We start from the raw sequence: 17,350 nt of genomic DNA on the forward strand, positions 1-17,350 counted from the left end.
CCTTGCGTGTAGGCCTACTGTTTAGTGCAGTGTGTCTAAATCTGATCTTATGATGTCTTCTTTTGAATAATGTTGTATAATATAATCAGAATAATGTTCTTCTACGTAGGCTACCCATTTATTTACAGTATTTATTTATTTTTTGTTCTTTAATCTTTTTTGAAAGGTTCAGATCAGTCCGTCTTGACCAACAACCATTGTGGGACTGGCCTACAGAGGAGACTTAGGACTTATAATTAAATCCCCAATATCCCTGTCTAATTTACTGTTTCCTATCGCTTATCCACTCACACTGATAGGGTAACAACTCTTAGTGGGATGATTCTCATTACAGCCCTTACACTTTGCTCAAAAGGGTTAGGGTTGAGGCTGTTGAGGCTAGCTCAGTTCTTCTGATTTCCAATGGTCTTTCAGTCATTTCCACCTGTAAACCTAAAACTGCAGTTGTTTTCATGGCACCAAAGTTTCAGTGATGGATATGGAAGTGTATGTAATTTTTTAAATAACATCCCTGATGCTAATTTATAAATGATGCAGCCAGCCTAAAGCTGATCTGATTAAACCAAAAATTTCAAAAGTATCTTTGTTCTCCACTTTCTGCCCATCAAACATCTCATAACATTCAATTTTTTACAGTTTTCAATAATTTTCCCAATTTGAGTAGGCCAAATAATTCCTAAATATTTGAGTTGTTATTCCCCCATACTTCCTTAATGCATCATTTAATTCTGTCATCTTAAAAATCACATTTATTATATTCCTACTGGCAGTGGTGGAAGAAATAGTCAAAGTGTTTACGTCAGTAGAAGTAGCAATACCATAATGTAAAAATACTCTCTTACAAGTTCTGCATTCACAGTGTTACTTAGGTAAAAGTACAGAAATGCTGGCATCAAAATATACTTAAAGTACCAAAAGTAAAAGTCCTCTTTATGCAGAAAAGTAGATTCTATATCAATATATATCATATTATTATGTTATACTTATTGACACATCGCATTTATTGATGCAGCTAGTAAAGATGGAGTTCATTTCCTTACATGCTTATAATTTGAAGCACTGCTGAGTGTTTTGTGAAATTTCCACCAGGGATCAATAAAGCCAGATGATTATATTGTATTTTGTATAATTATTTTAATTTTGAAAAGGTCAAGGTCAAGGTCAAGGTTAAAGTGTTTATTGTCATATGTGCAGTTAGGAAACGTGTTTCCCTGTACAATGAAATTCTTAGTTTGCCGTCCACATGAATGCCACAAAAATACAAGTGAAATATAAAGTAGATAAATAAGTAACACAAAGTCTAAGGCACTTTAAGCAGCGCAAATGCAGCAATATAACAAAAATATATAAGAATATAATAGAGAATGTATGCTGCATGGGAGCAGCATGTGCAACACTCAACAGTCAATGTGCAATTATGCATGTGCAAACTGAGAATGTAAACAGTACAACACATATTTCCAGCCTCAACTAGTAACTAAAGCTATAAAATAGGCCTAAATGTAATGAGTACAAAGTACAATGTTTTTCTCTAAAATGTAGTGAAGTCTAAATATGAAGCAGCAGAAAATGAAAATACTCAAGTAAAGTACAGATACCGCAAAAATTGTACTTAAGTGGTGTACTTTGTCTTTGTCATCAGTGCTCCTTGATATTGTTCTTTCCTTCTTTTTTACTCATTACTATGTACTCTAACAAATGCTTTGCCGATGTTTTAGCTTTCCCTTCTATTAACATATTTCCTCCATCTTTCATCAAAAAGGTAGCATTCTTATTAGTCTACCTTACATCCTCCATAAGTGTTTTGATCTGTTACTGTGTCAACCATGGAACTATATTATCCATTTATTAAGCCTACTGTATTTTCTCGCTATTGACTCTGTTGCTGCTATTGTTGCTTATGTTTATATTGACATACATTGTCATACATTGACTGATGAAGTATCTTTTTCAATTAGCTTCTCCCAATTCTCCCTTCTCTTTCATCTAGTTCTATTTTGTGACGACTGAACCAAAAAAGAAAGTTGAGTAGGATATCCGGTGCCCCACTTAAATCACAAATTGTTTATTTTATTTATTTTTTTCATTAAATATAGCCCATTTACTGGTAACGAGACAATAAACATGGCATATACTATGGCAGTAAGTAGGCTACAGTACAAACGATCAAGATTGTCCCGACTCACGACCCGTATTTTAAATCTCGGAAGTGTGGTTGTTTACGGAATCTAGACGACTGCTAAAGCTCCATATAACGTTAGACAACAGCTTAACTAAGACAGTATTTGTGCTGCCAAACCCAGCTTTAACTAAACACAAGGCATATGCATGTTGAATATTGTTTTTTCATGGTTTTGATGATTTCCTCTCGGATAGTGGTCGTAATCGGTAACGTTAATGCTAACTGAATCAAAACTAGTGCAGATAGGTAGGTGGCTAACACCGACAGATTTGCTGTGATGGAAATAATTAAACGATAGATGTGGACAAAGATATATGTGTACAGCAGTTGAACGTGAATTACACTGAGAACCATTTCTGAGAAATTTACACAGTTAGCGTTATTGACCAATAAATATCACTGCTTTAAAAGTGGCAGTCGAAAGCTGCCTTCATTTTTTTTACTAGAAATAATAGACTGTTCAGGGTTATCACGAATTTTTAGCACAATGGCCGAGACTATAGTAACGTTTCAGTCCCAACTTTCTGGTGTAATGGAGACAGTGTTCAAGGCTGCCATGTTTGAGATCACCCGGCTGGTGGAGGATAGTTTTTTGGAAGAGGTAACACGGTGCAGAGAGCAAGTCGAATCTCTGAAGAGGCGACTGAAGTGGTCGGAGAACCGGAGGGAGGGAGACAGGAGGGGGAGATGTGTTGAGTGCGGAAGAGTCGGTGTGTCCGTAGAGGGTAAAAACACAGCGACAGGTGAGCCTGTGGTGTCATCCATCTATATTCAATAATCAAGCATCATTAATTTTGTCACTGGGTGACTATTCGCCCATCTGCTTCTTTATGAACTAGCCTACATTACCAGGCAACTTGACTACCTAACCAGGTTGAACTGTTTGAATTGCAAAAAAGGGAAATCACAGGCGATGGAGTCCTAGAGTATCTTCCATAATAATTAGATGTAAAAAAGATGTGGAAAATCTAGAATACATATTTATACCAGTCAATAACAAATCAACTGTTATGTTACCCTGCAATAGCTTTAAATCTGCATATTTATATTAACAGAGGGTCAAATTGCTACATATGCTCTTACAGTGACAAACTCACACCCAACTCTGCAGTTCTTCTCAACTCTACAGAGCAATTTAGCATCTTCTCAAGTGGCTTACTCTTTTGGTTTTAAGGCCCATAACAGGCTCAACAGCTTTAGGCAGCAGCTCACCAAAAGCTTACATAAACCAACTCTATCTGTCTAGTACAAAGAATAGACAGAGAAAGACAGCCACTAGCTGGTGGACATAGTAATCCGTTTAGCAGAATCAGAATCTGCTTTATTGGCCAGGTGTGTTGGACACACGAGGAATTTGACTCTGGTACATCGGCTCTCAGTGTGTATGTACATATCCCCATGCAAGGGGTAAGTAAACAGTAAACCAGCGTAAGGCTGTGTAATATAACAAGATAAACAGTATTAACAAACAACAACCAGTGCATACAATGCAAAATAAGCAATATAGACAGGCAGTAAACAATGCAGACAGACAAGGGAATGCTCATTGAAATGAGATAAGTAGGAATAAAAACAGAGTACTTAAAACTAGAGACCTGTATGAATCTGTATAATCTGTACAATGTGTATTTACCAGTATTGCACTGAGGGTTATTGTCCAGTCATACTGTCGTGGGTTAACTGTTCATCAGAGTGATAGCCTGGGGGAAGAAACTGTCCCTGTGCCTAGCAGACAATGATCCAGATATTTCACACAGGAGTTTGTGTTAATGTTCCCCTGTATCTGCTGGATGTGTAACAAGGAATCTGATTACTAACATGATTGCTATAATATAAGGAGTAAATGTTGTGTTGACAGTTGTTTCTGTTAGCCCCAAATGTTTACAAAATAATGAATGCCATGTTAAGTACCTTAAGGTGATACCCCTGATGAGTATGAACCAGAGGCAGGTGCTTTAACATGCACAAACCGGATTAAGATCGAAGCAATGTATTAAATTATTTGCATTTTAGCAAAAAATCTACATTTAACATACTGAGCATGCCATTTGTATGGGCTGTGACACTGGAACGTTAAATGTGAATATTTTTCTTAGTTTTGTAATGGAGAATGCCCCATCTGAGCCTTAGCAAATTGTTTATAAGATGAATAGATTAACCATAGTTAAAAAATGTTGTCCTTTTCTATTACAGAGAAAAGTCTGAAACAAGAGAGACTGTTGCAAGAAGAGATAAATAGCTCTCAGACCACTGATCCAGATAGAACTGGTCATGAAGGAGAGGAGGTAAAACCAGAGGTCCACAATGCCTCAAAGGCAACACAGGTAGAGGGCCATTTTTTTACATTATATGAGCATCTGAAGTTAAGGTTACAACAATGTCTAAAATACAGATGGGTGGCAAACGAAAGGAAGAACCAACAAAATATCTCAGTAAGGTGCTGAGCCACCAAGGGCCACCAGAACATCGTCAGTGCACCTTGGCATTGACTCTCCAAGTCTCTAGCCTCTACTGGAGGGCTGAACAACATGCTTCTAAAAGATAATCTGTCATTTGGTGTTTTGATGGTGGTGGTAGGTAGGTGTTTGACTGGGTTGAGATCTGGTGACTGTGAAGGTCATAGCATATGATTCACATCATTCTCATTCTCATCAAATCATTCAGTGGCCTCTCATGTCCTATGGATGGGGACACTGTCATCCTGGAAGAGACCATTTATTTATTCAGGGTTTTCCTTTAATTGCCTCCCATTTGTATTTAGCAAGTAGAGTCAGTGGTCTTCTTCTTGTTGTTTTGTTAACTTTATCTATGTAATATTATTTTTAATGTGATTGCATTAAATTGAACTTGCCTGTTGATCTAATAACAAATATGACTTCTCATGAGGTGTTAAATGTCCCATATTCATGTTTTTATTCTGCTTGTTTGCCAGTGTCCAGGTGTACAAGGTGAAAAGCTGGATAGACTGCTTAAGAAGGAAGCCCTTCGGTTCACGCCAGAAACAAATGAGTCCCAAGAAAGATGGGGAGTCAATTTAGATGGTCAGTTCCAATGCACATACTGATAGAGTGACTAATAAGTTGTGATTGATAAACTTAATAGATTGTGATGATAAATAGAGAGGATTGCATCAGAAAGGGAATCTGGCATAAAAACTTGCCAAATCTACCATGTGAATGTCAGTGTGGAAACAGATGATTCACTCTGGCAGCCCCTAACAGGACCAGCCGAATGCGGAAATATCCTGTCCAGGGTGTACCCCACCTCTCACACAATGTCAGCTGGGATTGGCTCCGGCCCCCTCCCCTCGCGACCCTCTTCAGGATAAGCAGTACTGATAATGAATGGATGGATGGAAATTAAGTTCTCACAAATTATTGCATTAACCAAAATAGTCGTGCATAAGTCCACATACAACTGTAGAGCAGTAAAGCAATCAGAGTGTCTTTCTTGTGTCTATACTTAATATCCATTTGTTTTCCATCCATCAATTTTCTGATGCCTATTCGGGGTCAGCTCGCGGTGGCATCAGGTTCAGTAAGGCAGTCCAGACATCCCTCTTCCTGGCGACGTGTTCCAGCTCCTCTGGCAGGATTCCGAGGCATTCCCAGGCCAGATGAGAGATATAATCTTTCCAACATGTTCTGGGTCTGCCCTGGGGTTTCCTATCAGATGGATGTGCCCAGAAGACCTCCAAAGGGAGGTGCACTGGAGGTATCCAGATAAGATGCCCCGAACCAGCTGGCTCCTTTCAATGTGAAGGAACAGTGTGTGTGTGTGCGTGCATATATATATATGGTTATTCCATGACCAGTAGGGCTTTTAGCTTTAATGCCTGGTTCAGACTGCACGATTTAAGCTTTAATAGCCCGACCTGATGATCGCAGGGCATCGGAACCGACAAGCAGTGTTGAATATGACAATCGATTGTTTTATCTCATGTAGTGTGTCACAGTAAATGACAACCGATGCTGATCTGGGACGCCTCACAAGATCCGAACACTAAGTCTAGCATGTCAGATTTTTTTTCAGTGTGTGTGTGATGTGGTGGGCTGCCACTGACCAACAGAAGCGCAGATGGCTTTTCTGTTACATTTTTTGACATATTGAACTGAGCCATATTCATTAACTATCATAGTGTTACAGTTAACATTAGCATATATCAGGGCTAGCTAGCTAGTTTTTGGTTTTACTACTTCAAGCCACTTATTTTTAACTGCTACCTCAAGTTCTTTGTGAAGGACAGACAACACATAGGCTGTTGCCCTCTTCGTATGACCCATAGACAGGTCCACAGTTTTTTTTGTTGTTGTTTTTTTTAATGCTTTTATGGGCCCCAAGCAGCCAGTATCACACACCACAGATGCTATCCTGTGATTACATTCTCCCGTTCCCTGGCATCTCCAAGTCATCAACGATGGCAGGCTGCAATCTGTTGAGTACCAGCGTATAGTCTGTCATATCCCTCATCCAAGAATGTGTCACAGAGTGACAGTCTGTGTGTGCAAGAGAGTATATGATGGTAGTCTGAAGAAAAGAAAAACACTTGGATCAGCAGGTTGTAATTAGTGCACAGGGATCAGCAGGTTTGTTGCTCTCTCAGTTTGCCTCCTTACAGTTAGTAAGGAGATGCAAAGCAGGTGTGGTGTGCCAGTCTGGGGACCAGAAGGGCAGCCTCCATCCTGCTGGAGCGAGCCACGAGGCAGGGAGGAGAAGACTGAGCTTAGTGCATGTTTAGGGCTGCACTTGTCCATCACTGCTTTGAAGGGGGGAACACATCGTGGGAAAACAGAGGGGTGAACGTGCATGTCACCCCTCCTCTAGTTATATCTCTCATATTGGTTTCAAATTGCTGTGTACCAGTAGACCAGACAGGTCCATATACTGGCTATAAAACTCTCAGAGACTGATAGTTGTTATGTGCTGAATAGGAGGGAGACCTTTTGTTTTTTTTTTCTTTGGGTTTTTCCTTGGTTTGTTATTTTGGGTGGTTTAAATGGATGCATAGTTGTGGTGTATTTAGCTCATTCCTATCAAGTAGCATAGTTTAAACTATCTAATTCAATATTATATGAACCTGAGAAGTCGGGACAGCTTGTGATCTGGTTTCACTCTTCTCCACTGGAGTTGCACCTAGGCTGCAAGGGACTGGAGGTCATCTGCATGCAACAGCCAAGCTGAGTTCCTGTTTCTATACAGAATGGACACTGGACTCTGTTTTAGTACTGAGGCATCTGAGATATGCTGTCTTGGTCAGTACAATTCCCCAGCAGAAATTGAGTTTGTTTAGTCACACCTCACAATGGTGACAAATGACTCTGTAATTGTGTAATCTGAAATAGTGACCTGCTTATCAGACAAAAAAAATCATGTAGTCTGAACCAGGCACAACACACCCTTTTAAGCCCATCACTTTCACTGTGGTGAACACAGTGATACCACTGCACAATGATTACTTACAGTTATTTACAAGGTAAATAACTGACTATAAGATTGAGGACACCTGTGATACTAAACGAAGACAATTTTCTGCTTGAAATATCACAAAAATCCACTTATCACAATTTCTAAGGGGCATGAATATTTTTGTTACGGTTGTTTTTGTAGAATAAGCAAGACCTCAGCACTGTTCACAGCTTCATTGTTTTGTTCTGGCAAACCAAAACCATGTAGGTATGCATGCCAAAAGAAGTATTCATTTAAAAACTTTTCAAGATCAGAACATTGTTTTAGTGAGGTGCAAGGATACCAACATGCTATGACTGTAACGCTTTCTTTTCCTTATTTCATTGGTCAGAAACAAGTGCATCAGGTCTGCCAGGGCCCAGTAAATATTTCAGTGTCCAGAGGATCCCAAAATGCCACGAGAACTGGGAAGCTAGCTTTAACCAGAGACCAGACCAAGATGGACACTCGAGTGATCCATCTGAACCTCTTTTCCAAAGCAGGTATGGCATGGAAGACTTGGGTGGCTTTGACAAAACTAGCTATGGAGACACCAGTATGATAGAAATGGGTAATTTGGATGGTTTACAAGGGTCACCATCCCACCTGGGTGAGGATCTGAGTTACATGGAGCCTTATGAGGGGGATGTGGAAGCACATGAAGGAGCTGAGCATCAAATTTTCCAAACAGGGACCCTACAGAACAGAAGGGGTGCAGTTGGTTCACATTTAGGCTCCCACTCAAGGACTGACATTGATGTAAGTGGAGAGTTAAGCTGTTTATTGATCAATGAAGAAGGATATCTACAGGATCCCAGTGTCTTATACCCTGAACATGTGTCTGGTCAATCAGGCAGCAGATTGACCTTCCGGGGCCAGGGCATTTCAACTGACCCATCTTTAGACACCACAGAAGACATGTATGGGCGTTCAGATACATACAGTGATACCTTAAACCTGGGAGAGAGATTGCAGAATCAGGCAGGAGGGAGAGGAGGGAGGAGACACCCCTGTAACCAGTGTTCCTTGTCCTTCCTTGATTCTGCCTCACTAAAAGCGCACAAGCAAACACACAAAGATACCGGACCAGGACCCCCATATTCCTGTACCCAGTGTGGAAAGACCTTCACTCAGGCCTGTAACTTTAAAGTCCACCAGAGGATTCACTCTGGGCAGGGGCTCCACCTCTGCAGCCATTGCGGTAAAGGTTTTCCCTCCTTTTCTGACCTAAAGACACACAAATGTGGCCAAACAGGTGACAAGCCTTACTGCTGCACTGTGTGCGGGAACAAGTTCAGCCGACTCTGGAATCTGAAGTTGCACCGGAGAATTCACACACAGGAAAAACCTCACCGGTGCACCATGTGTGACAAGAGCTTCACGCGGGCGGACATATTGAAGGTTCACCAGCGCACACACACTGGGGAAAGACCATATTGCTGCGCTGTCTGTGGCCTGAGCTTCAAACGCCTTGATCATCTGAAATCACATCAACGCAAACACATGACAGATCTTTAAAACTATGGAAGTCTGGGAAAAAAGTGTATCAGATAATTTAGGATTTGTTTGTAACATTAGAATTTTTACAAATGAATGTTTGTATTTATGATCCATGGTCCACCAAGATCATGATGACCCGGAGTCATTTTTTTCTCCATTTCCAAATCTTCTGGTTTTCATTCAAGAACTTTTTATCGGTATGAAAATTTAAGACACATTTATTGAGTTTGAGAAAATAAGTGTTATTTGTACCTATTTAGTGCTAAATATTTTGTTACTGTAAAACAGGGCATCTCAAAGTCCAGACTCCAGTCCAGATCCAGAGCAGATGGCAAGTCAGTTGGGATCCAGTCCACACCTCGTATTAGGAATGCAATAATACAATGTAATGAAGTGTATGTTTCCTACATTGAAAAAGGTTTATAGTTATCAATAAATTGTTAGTTTTTTAGAATATAGTCTATTTGGCAATCATTACAGCAACCCTGGCCCAAGAATAAGGGTCCATGTAGCTGGTTTCCTGTTTGACATTGTCACGGCAACGATTGATAGCCGGCGAGCATATGACGTTTAACATCAACAAGTGACAGAGCTCAAGGGTCGGCTAACAGGCGTTCACATTCTGTCCTTTGGTCATGAGGAAATGAGACTTCAACATCTTCTGTCAGTGTATGTTTCAGTGCCAGTGTGGTGAGGATGTCACTATCCAAATGTGCAAAGAAAAGAAAAGTTGACAGTGAAAACTGACTGTTCAAAGATGAGTGGACAGAGAAAAATGTGTTCATTTTCCCCCAATCCAGCATGAGGCCCTTGTATTTGACTTGCACAGAGACTGAGAATATAGAGATGAAAACAGTAAAACTTTGACAGTTCACATCTTCCAGTGAATCAACAAACAATTTGTTTGTGAGATCTATGACACAGCAAGAGAGAGAGAGCTAGTGAAGCCCCAGACATTCAAACAGTGGCATTTTCCCCACTAGGCTTGAATGGATTGTGTCTCAGACTAAACTTGAATTTATACTGACCAACCACTTTATTACATCTGTACAATTGTATACGCTTCAGTGCAACACTTCCACCTTAACGAAGCTCAAAATGTTTTGGGTTTTTGTGAAATTGTCATAAATGTATAAATTCAATTACATGTTTATTGTTGAAATCATAGTTAAAGGTGGTACATTACATTCAGAGGCGTCTATATTTTTGTCCTCCCTGGTTACATACTGTACATGAGGAGGCCAGAATATTAGGAAGACCTCTAAATATAATGTAGTCCAGTACAACACCACCTTTAATCATGCCCTCAATAATAAACATATTATTGAATTTATACATTTATGACAATTTCACCAATAAACTGAAACATTTTGAGCTTCATAAACGCAGTCATTAAGGTGAAAGTGTTGCATTGAAGTGCATGCAATTGTACAGATGTGCCTAATAAAATGGCTGGTGAGTGTGTGTTCTTTGTAAGTTTGCTTATTGCTAATTGTTCTGGACCTTGGTCTTGCTGTAAAAATACTTTTTTAAAAAGCTGAGTAACATGATCCTTGTGATTACATTACAGATTCAAAATAAATCTAAAAATGTGTGATTCCTGGATTTTTGTTCTTCATTGCTTTATCAAAGGTTATTTGTCTGTAAATGTTTCAATAAATATTTCAGTTGAGGCCAAAGTCATGCATTTTGATCCTATTTCAGTCACAAGTTGTTCTAAATTAGCATTTTTTTCAGTGAACTCACTTGAAATTTTTTTATAAACCTTAATAGGAAATAAAATTTGGTCATCTGACTTGAGAAGCATAATATTTGGTTTTATTATTAAAAGTTCAAAGGCCCAACTAATGCAAATGAAGTCAATGACCTCTAAAAACATCTACATACTATGTGTTGTGTGTTACCTCATAACGAGGGTTTCCACAGATGACTTCTATCTACAAAATATTGATATTTCTTCCAAAATATATAAAATGTACTTACATATTAAGGTTCTAGCATTATATTGTAATTACAATTGGTCCCCTTGCAATGAGACTCCATGCAGCTTGTAAATACATGGGTTAGTATGTTGGTCAAAACCCCATTTTTTCTATGTAGCTAAACACATTGAACTTTCTTTTCTCTTAGCCACTGGCTATTGTCATTCACAAGCTACAAAACATAACTGATAAGCAAAAGGAATCTGATAAATTTCACCAAAGGGGAAAATGTATAATATATCTATGATAACAGAGGGGCCCTGTTTGATGTGTAAAAGATGGAGAATAATATTTGAGCTCATTCTAAATAACAGGCACGATTTCTCCTAAATTGGAACCATAAAGTATTACAGATGAGCTACAGTATATTCCAATTGTGAACAATGAACTCGAGCCAAATGGGCAGCTGCTCGGGGCAGCCTATGGGTTTCACTTTATCAAAACGCGTTTTGTTATTCACAGACCCCAGGTTAGGCCACCGTACTGCGCAATGAATGATATCACGTGCAAAAACAAGGGCTACAAGCATTTGTTTGATATGTAGCTTGGTTAAATGATTAGCATACACGAACTTGCTTAGCTAAACCGTTGTTACTTGTTAAAACACGCTGAAATAGATCGACACGTTAGGTCAGGTTATGGTCCACCCACTTCTTAGTTATATGTGAGATACGTTGACAGTTTGACGTTTAATGTTAGTTAGCATTATGCTATCATTAAGCTAAGGAGTCACAGCCGACTAGCGTTATGTTAGCTGACAGTTCATGAAGGGAAATCTTGTCCGTAAAAGAACAAGTTGGGTATCGTTATTTCAACCTTCTGACATAATTTACTGAATATCTGCTCATTGGTTATTACCTGAAATACCCGCAACAAGTGAATGTGTGTATATATGTATATATATATACTGTTCTGCTGTAACGATGTATAACGTAAACAATATGTCGTAGAATTAAACAAGGAATCAGCTTGGTGCATAGTCTCATTCTCTGTCATTTCGAAACGTTTTTCCACGGAATTCCTTTGTGTAATAGTTAGTTGACAGGGGACACCGATCATGTCGGACGTGGACGCCCTCATTGTCACTTTTCAGACACAACTCTCAGATGTGATGGAGACTGTGGTAAAGACAGCCATGTATGAGGTGACCAGGTTGGTGGAAGACGGCTTCTTGGAGGAGGTGAAGCGCAGGAAGCAGGAGGTGGAGTCCCTGAGGTCGCAGTTGCAATGGGCTGAAAAGAAACTAAGTACCCAAGAGGGGAAAGAAACAGGGAAAATGGGACGGTGTGTTGATTGTGCCAAAGATGATGTAGAACTGTCCACTGAAAATACAAGAGAAAGTCCCACAGAACAGAAGGATGGTAAGAAAAGGAATTTTAAAATTGATCAGATATTTACTAAGGTTAAAAACCACGGTGCCCTATAATACTTAAGTATTTGTTTTTTCACAGACATTTTGAAGGGCAGTGGTATGAAAGAAGAGGGTGGCTCAGCAGAAAGGTCGACAAGTGTTGGACAGGAAGTCATTTCAGTGTCATCACAGGCAGCAGACAATCCTCACAGTCTTGAAAGCATACCACAGGTGGGTCATGTGACTGCAGACTGTCAGCGATACTAGATCAGTGTAGTTCTGAAAGACCTTATGCATATCTGCTGTGAAATTTTACAGCATGCAACTAATAAAACATGGTGAAAATATATTCCCAGAATTTTCTGCTGTCTTCCTTGTGCTTTTTAGGCAACTGAAGAAGAAATTGTGTTGTCAGCTATGGATGTGAAGGAAGAAGTAGTTAATCAGCTGTCTTGTTCTTCTGGGTCTTTGGGAAGGTGGTGTGGTACCCTCGATGGTAAGTGTATTACAGATAGAGCGATTTGTTATGTTTACAGTTAAAGAGCCCATAGCATGCTCATTTCCAGCCATTTAATGTTTAATCTTGGGTACCTCTAGATCAGCTTTGCACCCATCATAATCACAAATAGTCTGTAATTATTTCAGAATGATAAAACCCTAGAGTAGGGCGGCTTAGCGATGCAGTGGTTAGTGCTGTCACCTCACAGCAAGAAGGTTCTGGGTTCGGGTCCCAGCCGACCCGGGGCCTTCCTGTGCGGAGTTTGCATGTTCTACCTGTGCCTGCGTGGGTTCTCTCCGGGTACCCCCAGCTTCCTCCCAAAGACATGCAGCTTAGGTTGACTGGTGACTCTAAATTATCTGTAGGAGTGAGGGTGAGTGTCTACACATGTCAGATAGACTGAGAACCTGTCCAGGGTGTACCTTGCCCAGTGTCAGCTGTCAGACCTTTTAGGACTGTTTTGTGTTAGTTTCGGCTTTAGTTGTACTTAAGAATGAATTATTTACAAGGACAGATCACTCTGTATGCTTTGTCACAGTCTGTAGATACTCACATGCTGAGTAAATGGCGACATGGACAGTGTTGTCTTTTTTTTTTTTCTCCAGTCCAACATTTGAACCCAATTTTGGATATAGAGAAATTACAAGATATAACTGTATATGGTCTCTGTGGGTGCATTAGACCAGCCAACCATCATTATCTTCTCGTTATATCTTCTTACAACAGTCAAGCCTCATAGCATACCTATTGTATATATTTTTTTATTTTAGAAAAATGTAACCCACTGTTTGTCTCTTTGTTTTCACAATAACTATGTAAATGTGCATATTCCTCTCTCCATGTAGGAATATTTTCACTATTTTCAATTTGTGCCTGTTGCCCTCTACATTTAGGAATTGTTCATTTATTTTCCTTTGGTGCCTTTTGCTCTCAACATAAAGGAATATTTATATTTTCTTTGTAGATACAGTTGTGGACCTTAGAGATCATAATCCACTGTTGCTTGTGGATAAAAAGTTGCTTATAGCCTCATGCAAGCCTCTTTTTTGGAAAATAAATTGCTCTTACTAGTAACATTTTATATAATTATATCCCTGCTGTAGTTTTTGTAATAAATAAAACAGGTTTATTATTGCTGTTATATAGACAAGGCATTTGTGTTTGGCTTTCTTGAATAGATGTTTTTAGTAAAACAATATTTAAATGTGTATGATACTGTGACAAGCAGGGTTTGAACCAAAATGTCGGGCTGACCTCATTAGCTGGGGAAGCAACTAGCATGCTATTTGGTACCCAACTCTTGACAAAAGCAGTCATTAATCTAACGTCTGTTACCATTCATATTCTAGGTGAAGCAGGACCTGAATTCCACAGTAGCGGTGAGATGGCCGGGGCACAGTCAAAACAGACTCAAGAAAGCAACGAGGAATTATTGAGGAATGTCATTAAACAAGACCCAGCGATACCTGCTGTAAATGTTTTTCTTAAAGACCAGGAGGACACACACATGGCTACAGATCAATCTCATAATTCATCCTTGAAACTAGACAGCAGTTGGGTTGGTGTGACTGTCAAAACAGCCCCGTTCCTGTCGAATCACCGACTAGGAACTGACAAAGACTGTGATCCAGCCAAAACTAAAGGTCCTCTAAAGCATACAGAGCACAAACTGTCCAACTCTGTCACAACAGATGTTCCCCCAGGCAGAGATCAGATTTCATGTTCAGGGTCCCCTAAGGCAATACTGCACAGTGATGTGCTGGGTGTGACAATAAAGCAGGAAGTTATTGTTGATTCTGATGGGTATGAGGAAAGTGAGCACACAGAAAAGAAAATGACAAAGTCAGGAATGGCTTCTTTCTCATGTTCAGTAAAACAGCACAGGGTGCGTTTAGAAGCACACAAACAGAACTGCATTTCCCATAAAGCCACTGTGCAAGAGGTTATGAGGCTGAATCCCAAGGTGGCTACAGGTGTCAGATTGCAGGCTGCTATACAGCACCTCCACCGACCAATGAAAAAGCCCCCTCACACACACACGAACAGTACCACCACAGCACTGGCTGTAGCTCAGTCTCAAGTTGTGACCGTAAATGCAATCAACAGAATGCCCTCCACATCTAAAGCCACTTCACCTTCTCTGCTCTCAGTTCAGCGAGTTCACCTGGGCGACAAACAAACTACTACACTTAACCGGACTGGTGTGCCATGGCTCAGCATCAAAACCCAACATCAGTCGGCAAACTTGCATCACGCTCACCCCTTAACGCATCCAGACTCTCAACTTCACTCTTACCCCAGGCACCCCCTGCGCTGTGGCCAGTGCGGGAAGTGCTTCCCCCACCCCAGCAACCTGAAGGCCCACCTGCAGACTCACACTGGCGAGCGGCCTTTCTGCTGCTCCCTCTGTGGTCGCAGCTTCACAAAGCTGAGCAACCTCAAGGCCCACCGACGAGTCCACACCGGAGAGAGACCATACTGCTGCGTGGCATGTGGAAAACGCTTCACCCAAAAATGTAACCTGAAACGTCACCAAAGGATCCATCTAGATGGATCATGATGGGCAGCCAGCGATAAAAAAAACAACATTTTTTTCCTTCGTTTAGAATAAGATGCTACAGTGTTTCCGTTTAAATGGAAGACGGTGTCTGTGTGCATCGAAAAAATGCTTCGTGTACTCGTCTTTTAAAGTGATTTTTCAAGTTCTTCTGTGCATTACAGACAGGTTCATCTAGAAACGTCTGAAGTTTTGGTGTCATTGAAGAATGAAATGTAGCGTATGTGTGCGTTATAGGTCAGTTGTCATTTTTGTTCAATAAACAACTTTGTAATCTGTGATTACTGAAATTCTTGCACCATAAAAGCACTAACCATGCATCCCGTCCTGTAGTTATGAAACTGCTAAATGGGAAATTATGGATCTAATTGACAAAAAAAGTATTATTCAAATTTGTCTTTACCTTATTCAAATTTAAAAGGTTAAGTAGTCAAGTGTAGAAGGCTGTAATAAAGAAGCAGGTGAGCACACACCTGAGGAATGTTTGTCCTTGTTCAGAGCTTCATAAGGCATCAGTGGAAGTCCTGCAGTTCAGAATAACCTAATATTTAATTTATGCATTCCACAGGATGGGCGGCAGCGGCATGGCGATACAAGTAGGGTCACAGCAAGTAGGTTCTGGGTTTGAGCCCGGCCTGACCAGGTGCCTTTCTGTGTGAAGTTTACATTCATGGGTTCTTTCTGGGTACTCTCACTTCCTCCCACAGTTCGAAGATATGCAGCCTAAGTTGATTGGCAACTCTAATTTGCCTGTGTGGTTGTTTGCCTACAGCCCTGTGATAGACTGGTGACCTGTCCAGGGTGTACCTGTCTTTCCCAAAGTCAGCTGGTCACCTGTTAAGGACTGCCTATTTAAGTAAGCATGGAGCCATGTGTGCTCTTGCTTTTATATCGTTACAGTGTTGGGATGAGGGACTATGTTGAGGATGCAAGTAGATGATGTATTCTGGGTGATGACTGAATTCATACTTTGCCATAAAAAATAATTAAGTATTAAAGGCATTTTGCATGCAGACACATCCAAAAGTCTAAAGGTTTTGTAGTATCTTAAGTGCCCACTTGGTGCCAGCCTTTCCTTTCACCAACTGTGCAAATATCAGGACCCCAGATGAGATTTTCAGATGATTTCTAGTCCTCTTGTCTGGCTGCTCATAGAAAAGTCCTCTTAAAAACCCACTCCATTAGAGTAATAATTCACAGGTACAAGTGTTTGTAGACACAGTTTTAGTTTATCTGTATGCCTGAGTTTGTGTGATACATGCAATATTTCATGCTCAGGATTAAGTTTGATGTGTTTTATCTGTAGTTCGAGTCAGAGCAGCACTGCGCAGGTGGTACAACTGATAACATTTAAATTTTATTTTCATCGGGAGTAAATAAAGTCTCACCCTCTCTCTTTTTCTGTGTGTGACTGAGACAGTGAGAGAGTGGATTAAAGCAGTGCTTTTATTCTAGATGATAGCTTTTCTTTTTGATATTTGAACCCAATAACAAGAGAAGTTATCTTTGAAGTGCTATTGAGAATTACCTATTGAGCCAAATCTGCAGAGAGCATAACAGATAGTGGTGCCTGTGTGTGGCAGATCATGAAACCAATTCTCAGCTGAACGTGTGGGAGTGCTCAGAATTTATAAACATATTCCTGCATGTTGGCCAACATATACCTTGTGTCTGTTTCAAACATGAACTAAAATATGAGCTGCAGTAGGTATTAAGCACTTTCTGATGTGAGTGGACCACTGTGGTATCAGCATCTTGTGAAGATGTTTAATGGCTTTATCTAAATAACTACCCACAAAACACATAAAATTCATCTTCTCTTTAACATTTTCAT

General features: G+C 40.1%; 2 protein-coding genes across 6 annotated transcripts; both read left to right on the forward strand.

The window, feature by feature from the left end:
- Positions 1-2,185: 2,185 nt before the first annotated feature.
- On the forward strand, positions 2,186-9,583 carry LOC109958012 (zinc finger protein 396). Of its 2 annotated transcripts, XM_020596316.1 has the most exons (5): positions 2,186-2,925; positions 4,376-4,506; positions 5,115-5,223; positions 7,980-8,130; positions 9,416-9,583. In XM_020596316.1, the coding sequence occupies exons 1-5, from the start codon at positions 2,670-2,672 to the stop codon at positions 9,504-9,506; spliced, it is 738 nt and encodes a 245-aa protein (XP_020451972.1). In that variant the 5' UTR covers positions 2,186-2,669; the 3' UTR covers positions 9,507-9,583. The 2 variants fall into 2 exon arrangements, with proteins under 2 accessions (XP_020451972.1, XP_020451971.1); XM_020596315.1 differs by having other exon boundaries at positions 2,188-2,925; positions 7,980-9,507.
- A 2,002-nt stretch (positions 9,584-11,585) lies between these two features.
- Positions 11,586-15,792, forward strand: LOC109957809 (zinc finger and BTB domain-containing protein 49). Of its 4 annotated transcripts, none has more exons than XM_020595977.1 (5): positions 11,586-11,991; positions 12,203-12,470; positions 12,561-12,691; positions 12,848-12,956; positions 14,309-15,792. In XM_020595977.1, the coding sequence occupies exons 2-5, from the start codon at positions 12,221-12,223 to the stop codon at positions 15,517-15,519; spliced, it is 1,701 nt and encodes a 566-aa protein (XP_020451633.1). In that variant the 5' UTR covers positions 11,586-11,991; positions 12,203-12,220; the 3' UTR covers positions 15,520-15,792. The 4 variants fall into 4 exon arrangements, with proteins under 4 accessions (XP_020451633.1, XP_020451632.1, XP_020451634.1 ...); XM_020595976.1 differs by having other exon boundaries at positions 12,144-12,470; positions 14,309-15,791; XM_020595978.1 differs by having other exon boundaries at positions 11,586-11,904; positions 14,309-15,791.
- Positions 15,793-17,350: the final 1,558 nt, after the last annotated feature.

Source organism: Monopterus albus, unplaced genomic scaffold (genome assembly GCF_001952655.1).
Source record: "Monopterus albus unplaced genomic scaffold, M_albus_1.0 scaffold29.1, whole genome shotgun sequence".
Classification (NCBI taxonomy): domain Eukaryota; kingdom Metazoa; phylum Chordata; class Actinopteri; order Synbranchiformes; family Synbranchidae; genus Monopterus; species Monopterus albus.

Excerpts from the sequence above, each read along its gene's own strand:
- LOC109958012 (XM_020596315.1), top strand. The coding sequence starts at position 2,670 with ATGGCCGAGACTATAGTAACGTTTCAGTCCCAACTTTCTGGTGTAATG. Across the intron at positions 4,507-5,114 it reads ATGCCTCAAAGGCAACACAG|TGTCCAGGTGTACAAGGTGA; the intron begins GTAGAGGGCCAT and ends CTTGTTTGCCAG. Across the intron at positions 5,224-7,979 it reads ATGGGGAGTCAATTTAGATG|AAACAAGTGCATCAGGTCTG; the intron begins GTCAGTTCCAAT and ends TTCATTGGTCAG.
- LOC109957809 (XM_020595976.1), top strand. The coding sequence starts at position 12,167 with ATGTCGGACGTGGACGCCCTCATTGTCACTTTTCAGACACAACTCTCA. Across the intron at positions 12,692-12,847 it reads GTCTTGAAAGCATACCACAG|GCAACTGAAGAAGAAATTGT; the intron begins GTGGGTCATGTG and ends TGTGCTTTTTAG. Across the intron at positions 12,957-14,308 it reads GTGGTGTGGTACCCTCGATG|GTGAAGCAGGACCTGAATTC; the intron begins GTAAGTGTATTA and ends TTCATATTCTAG.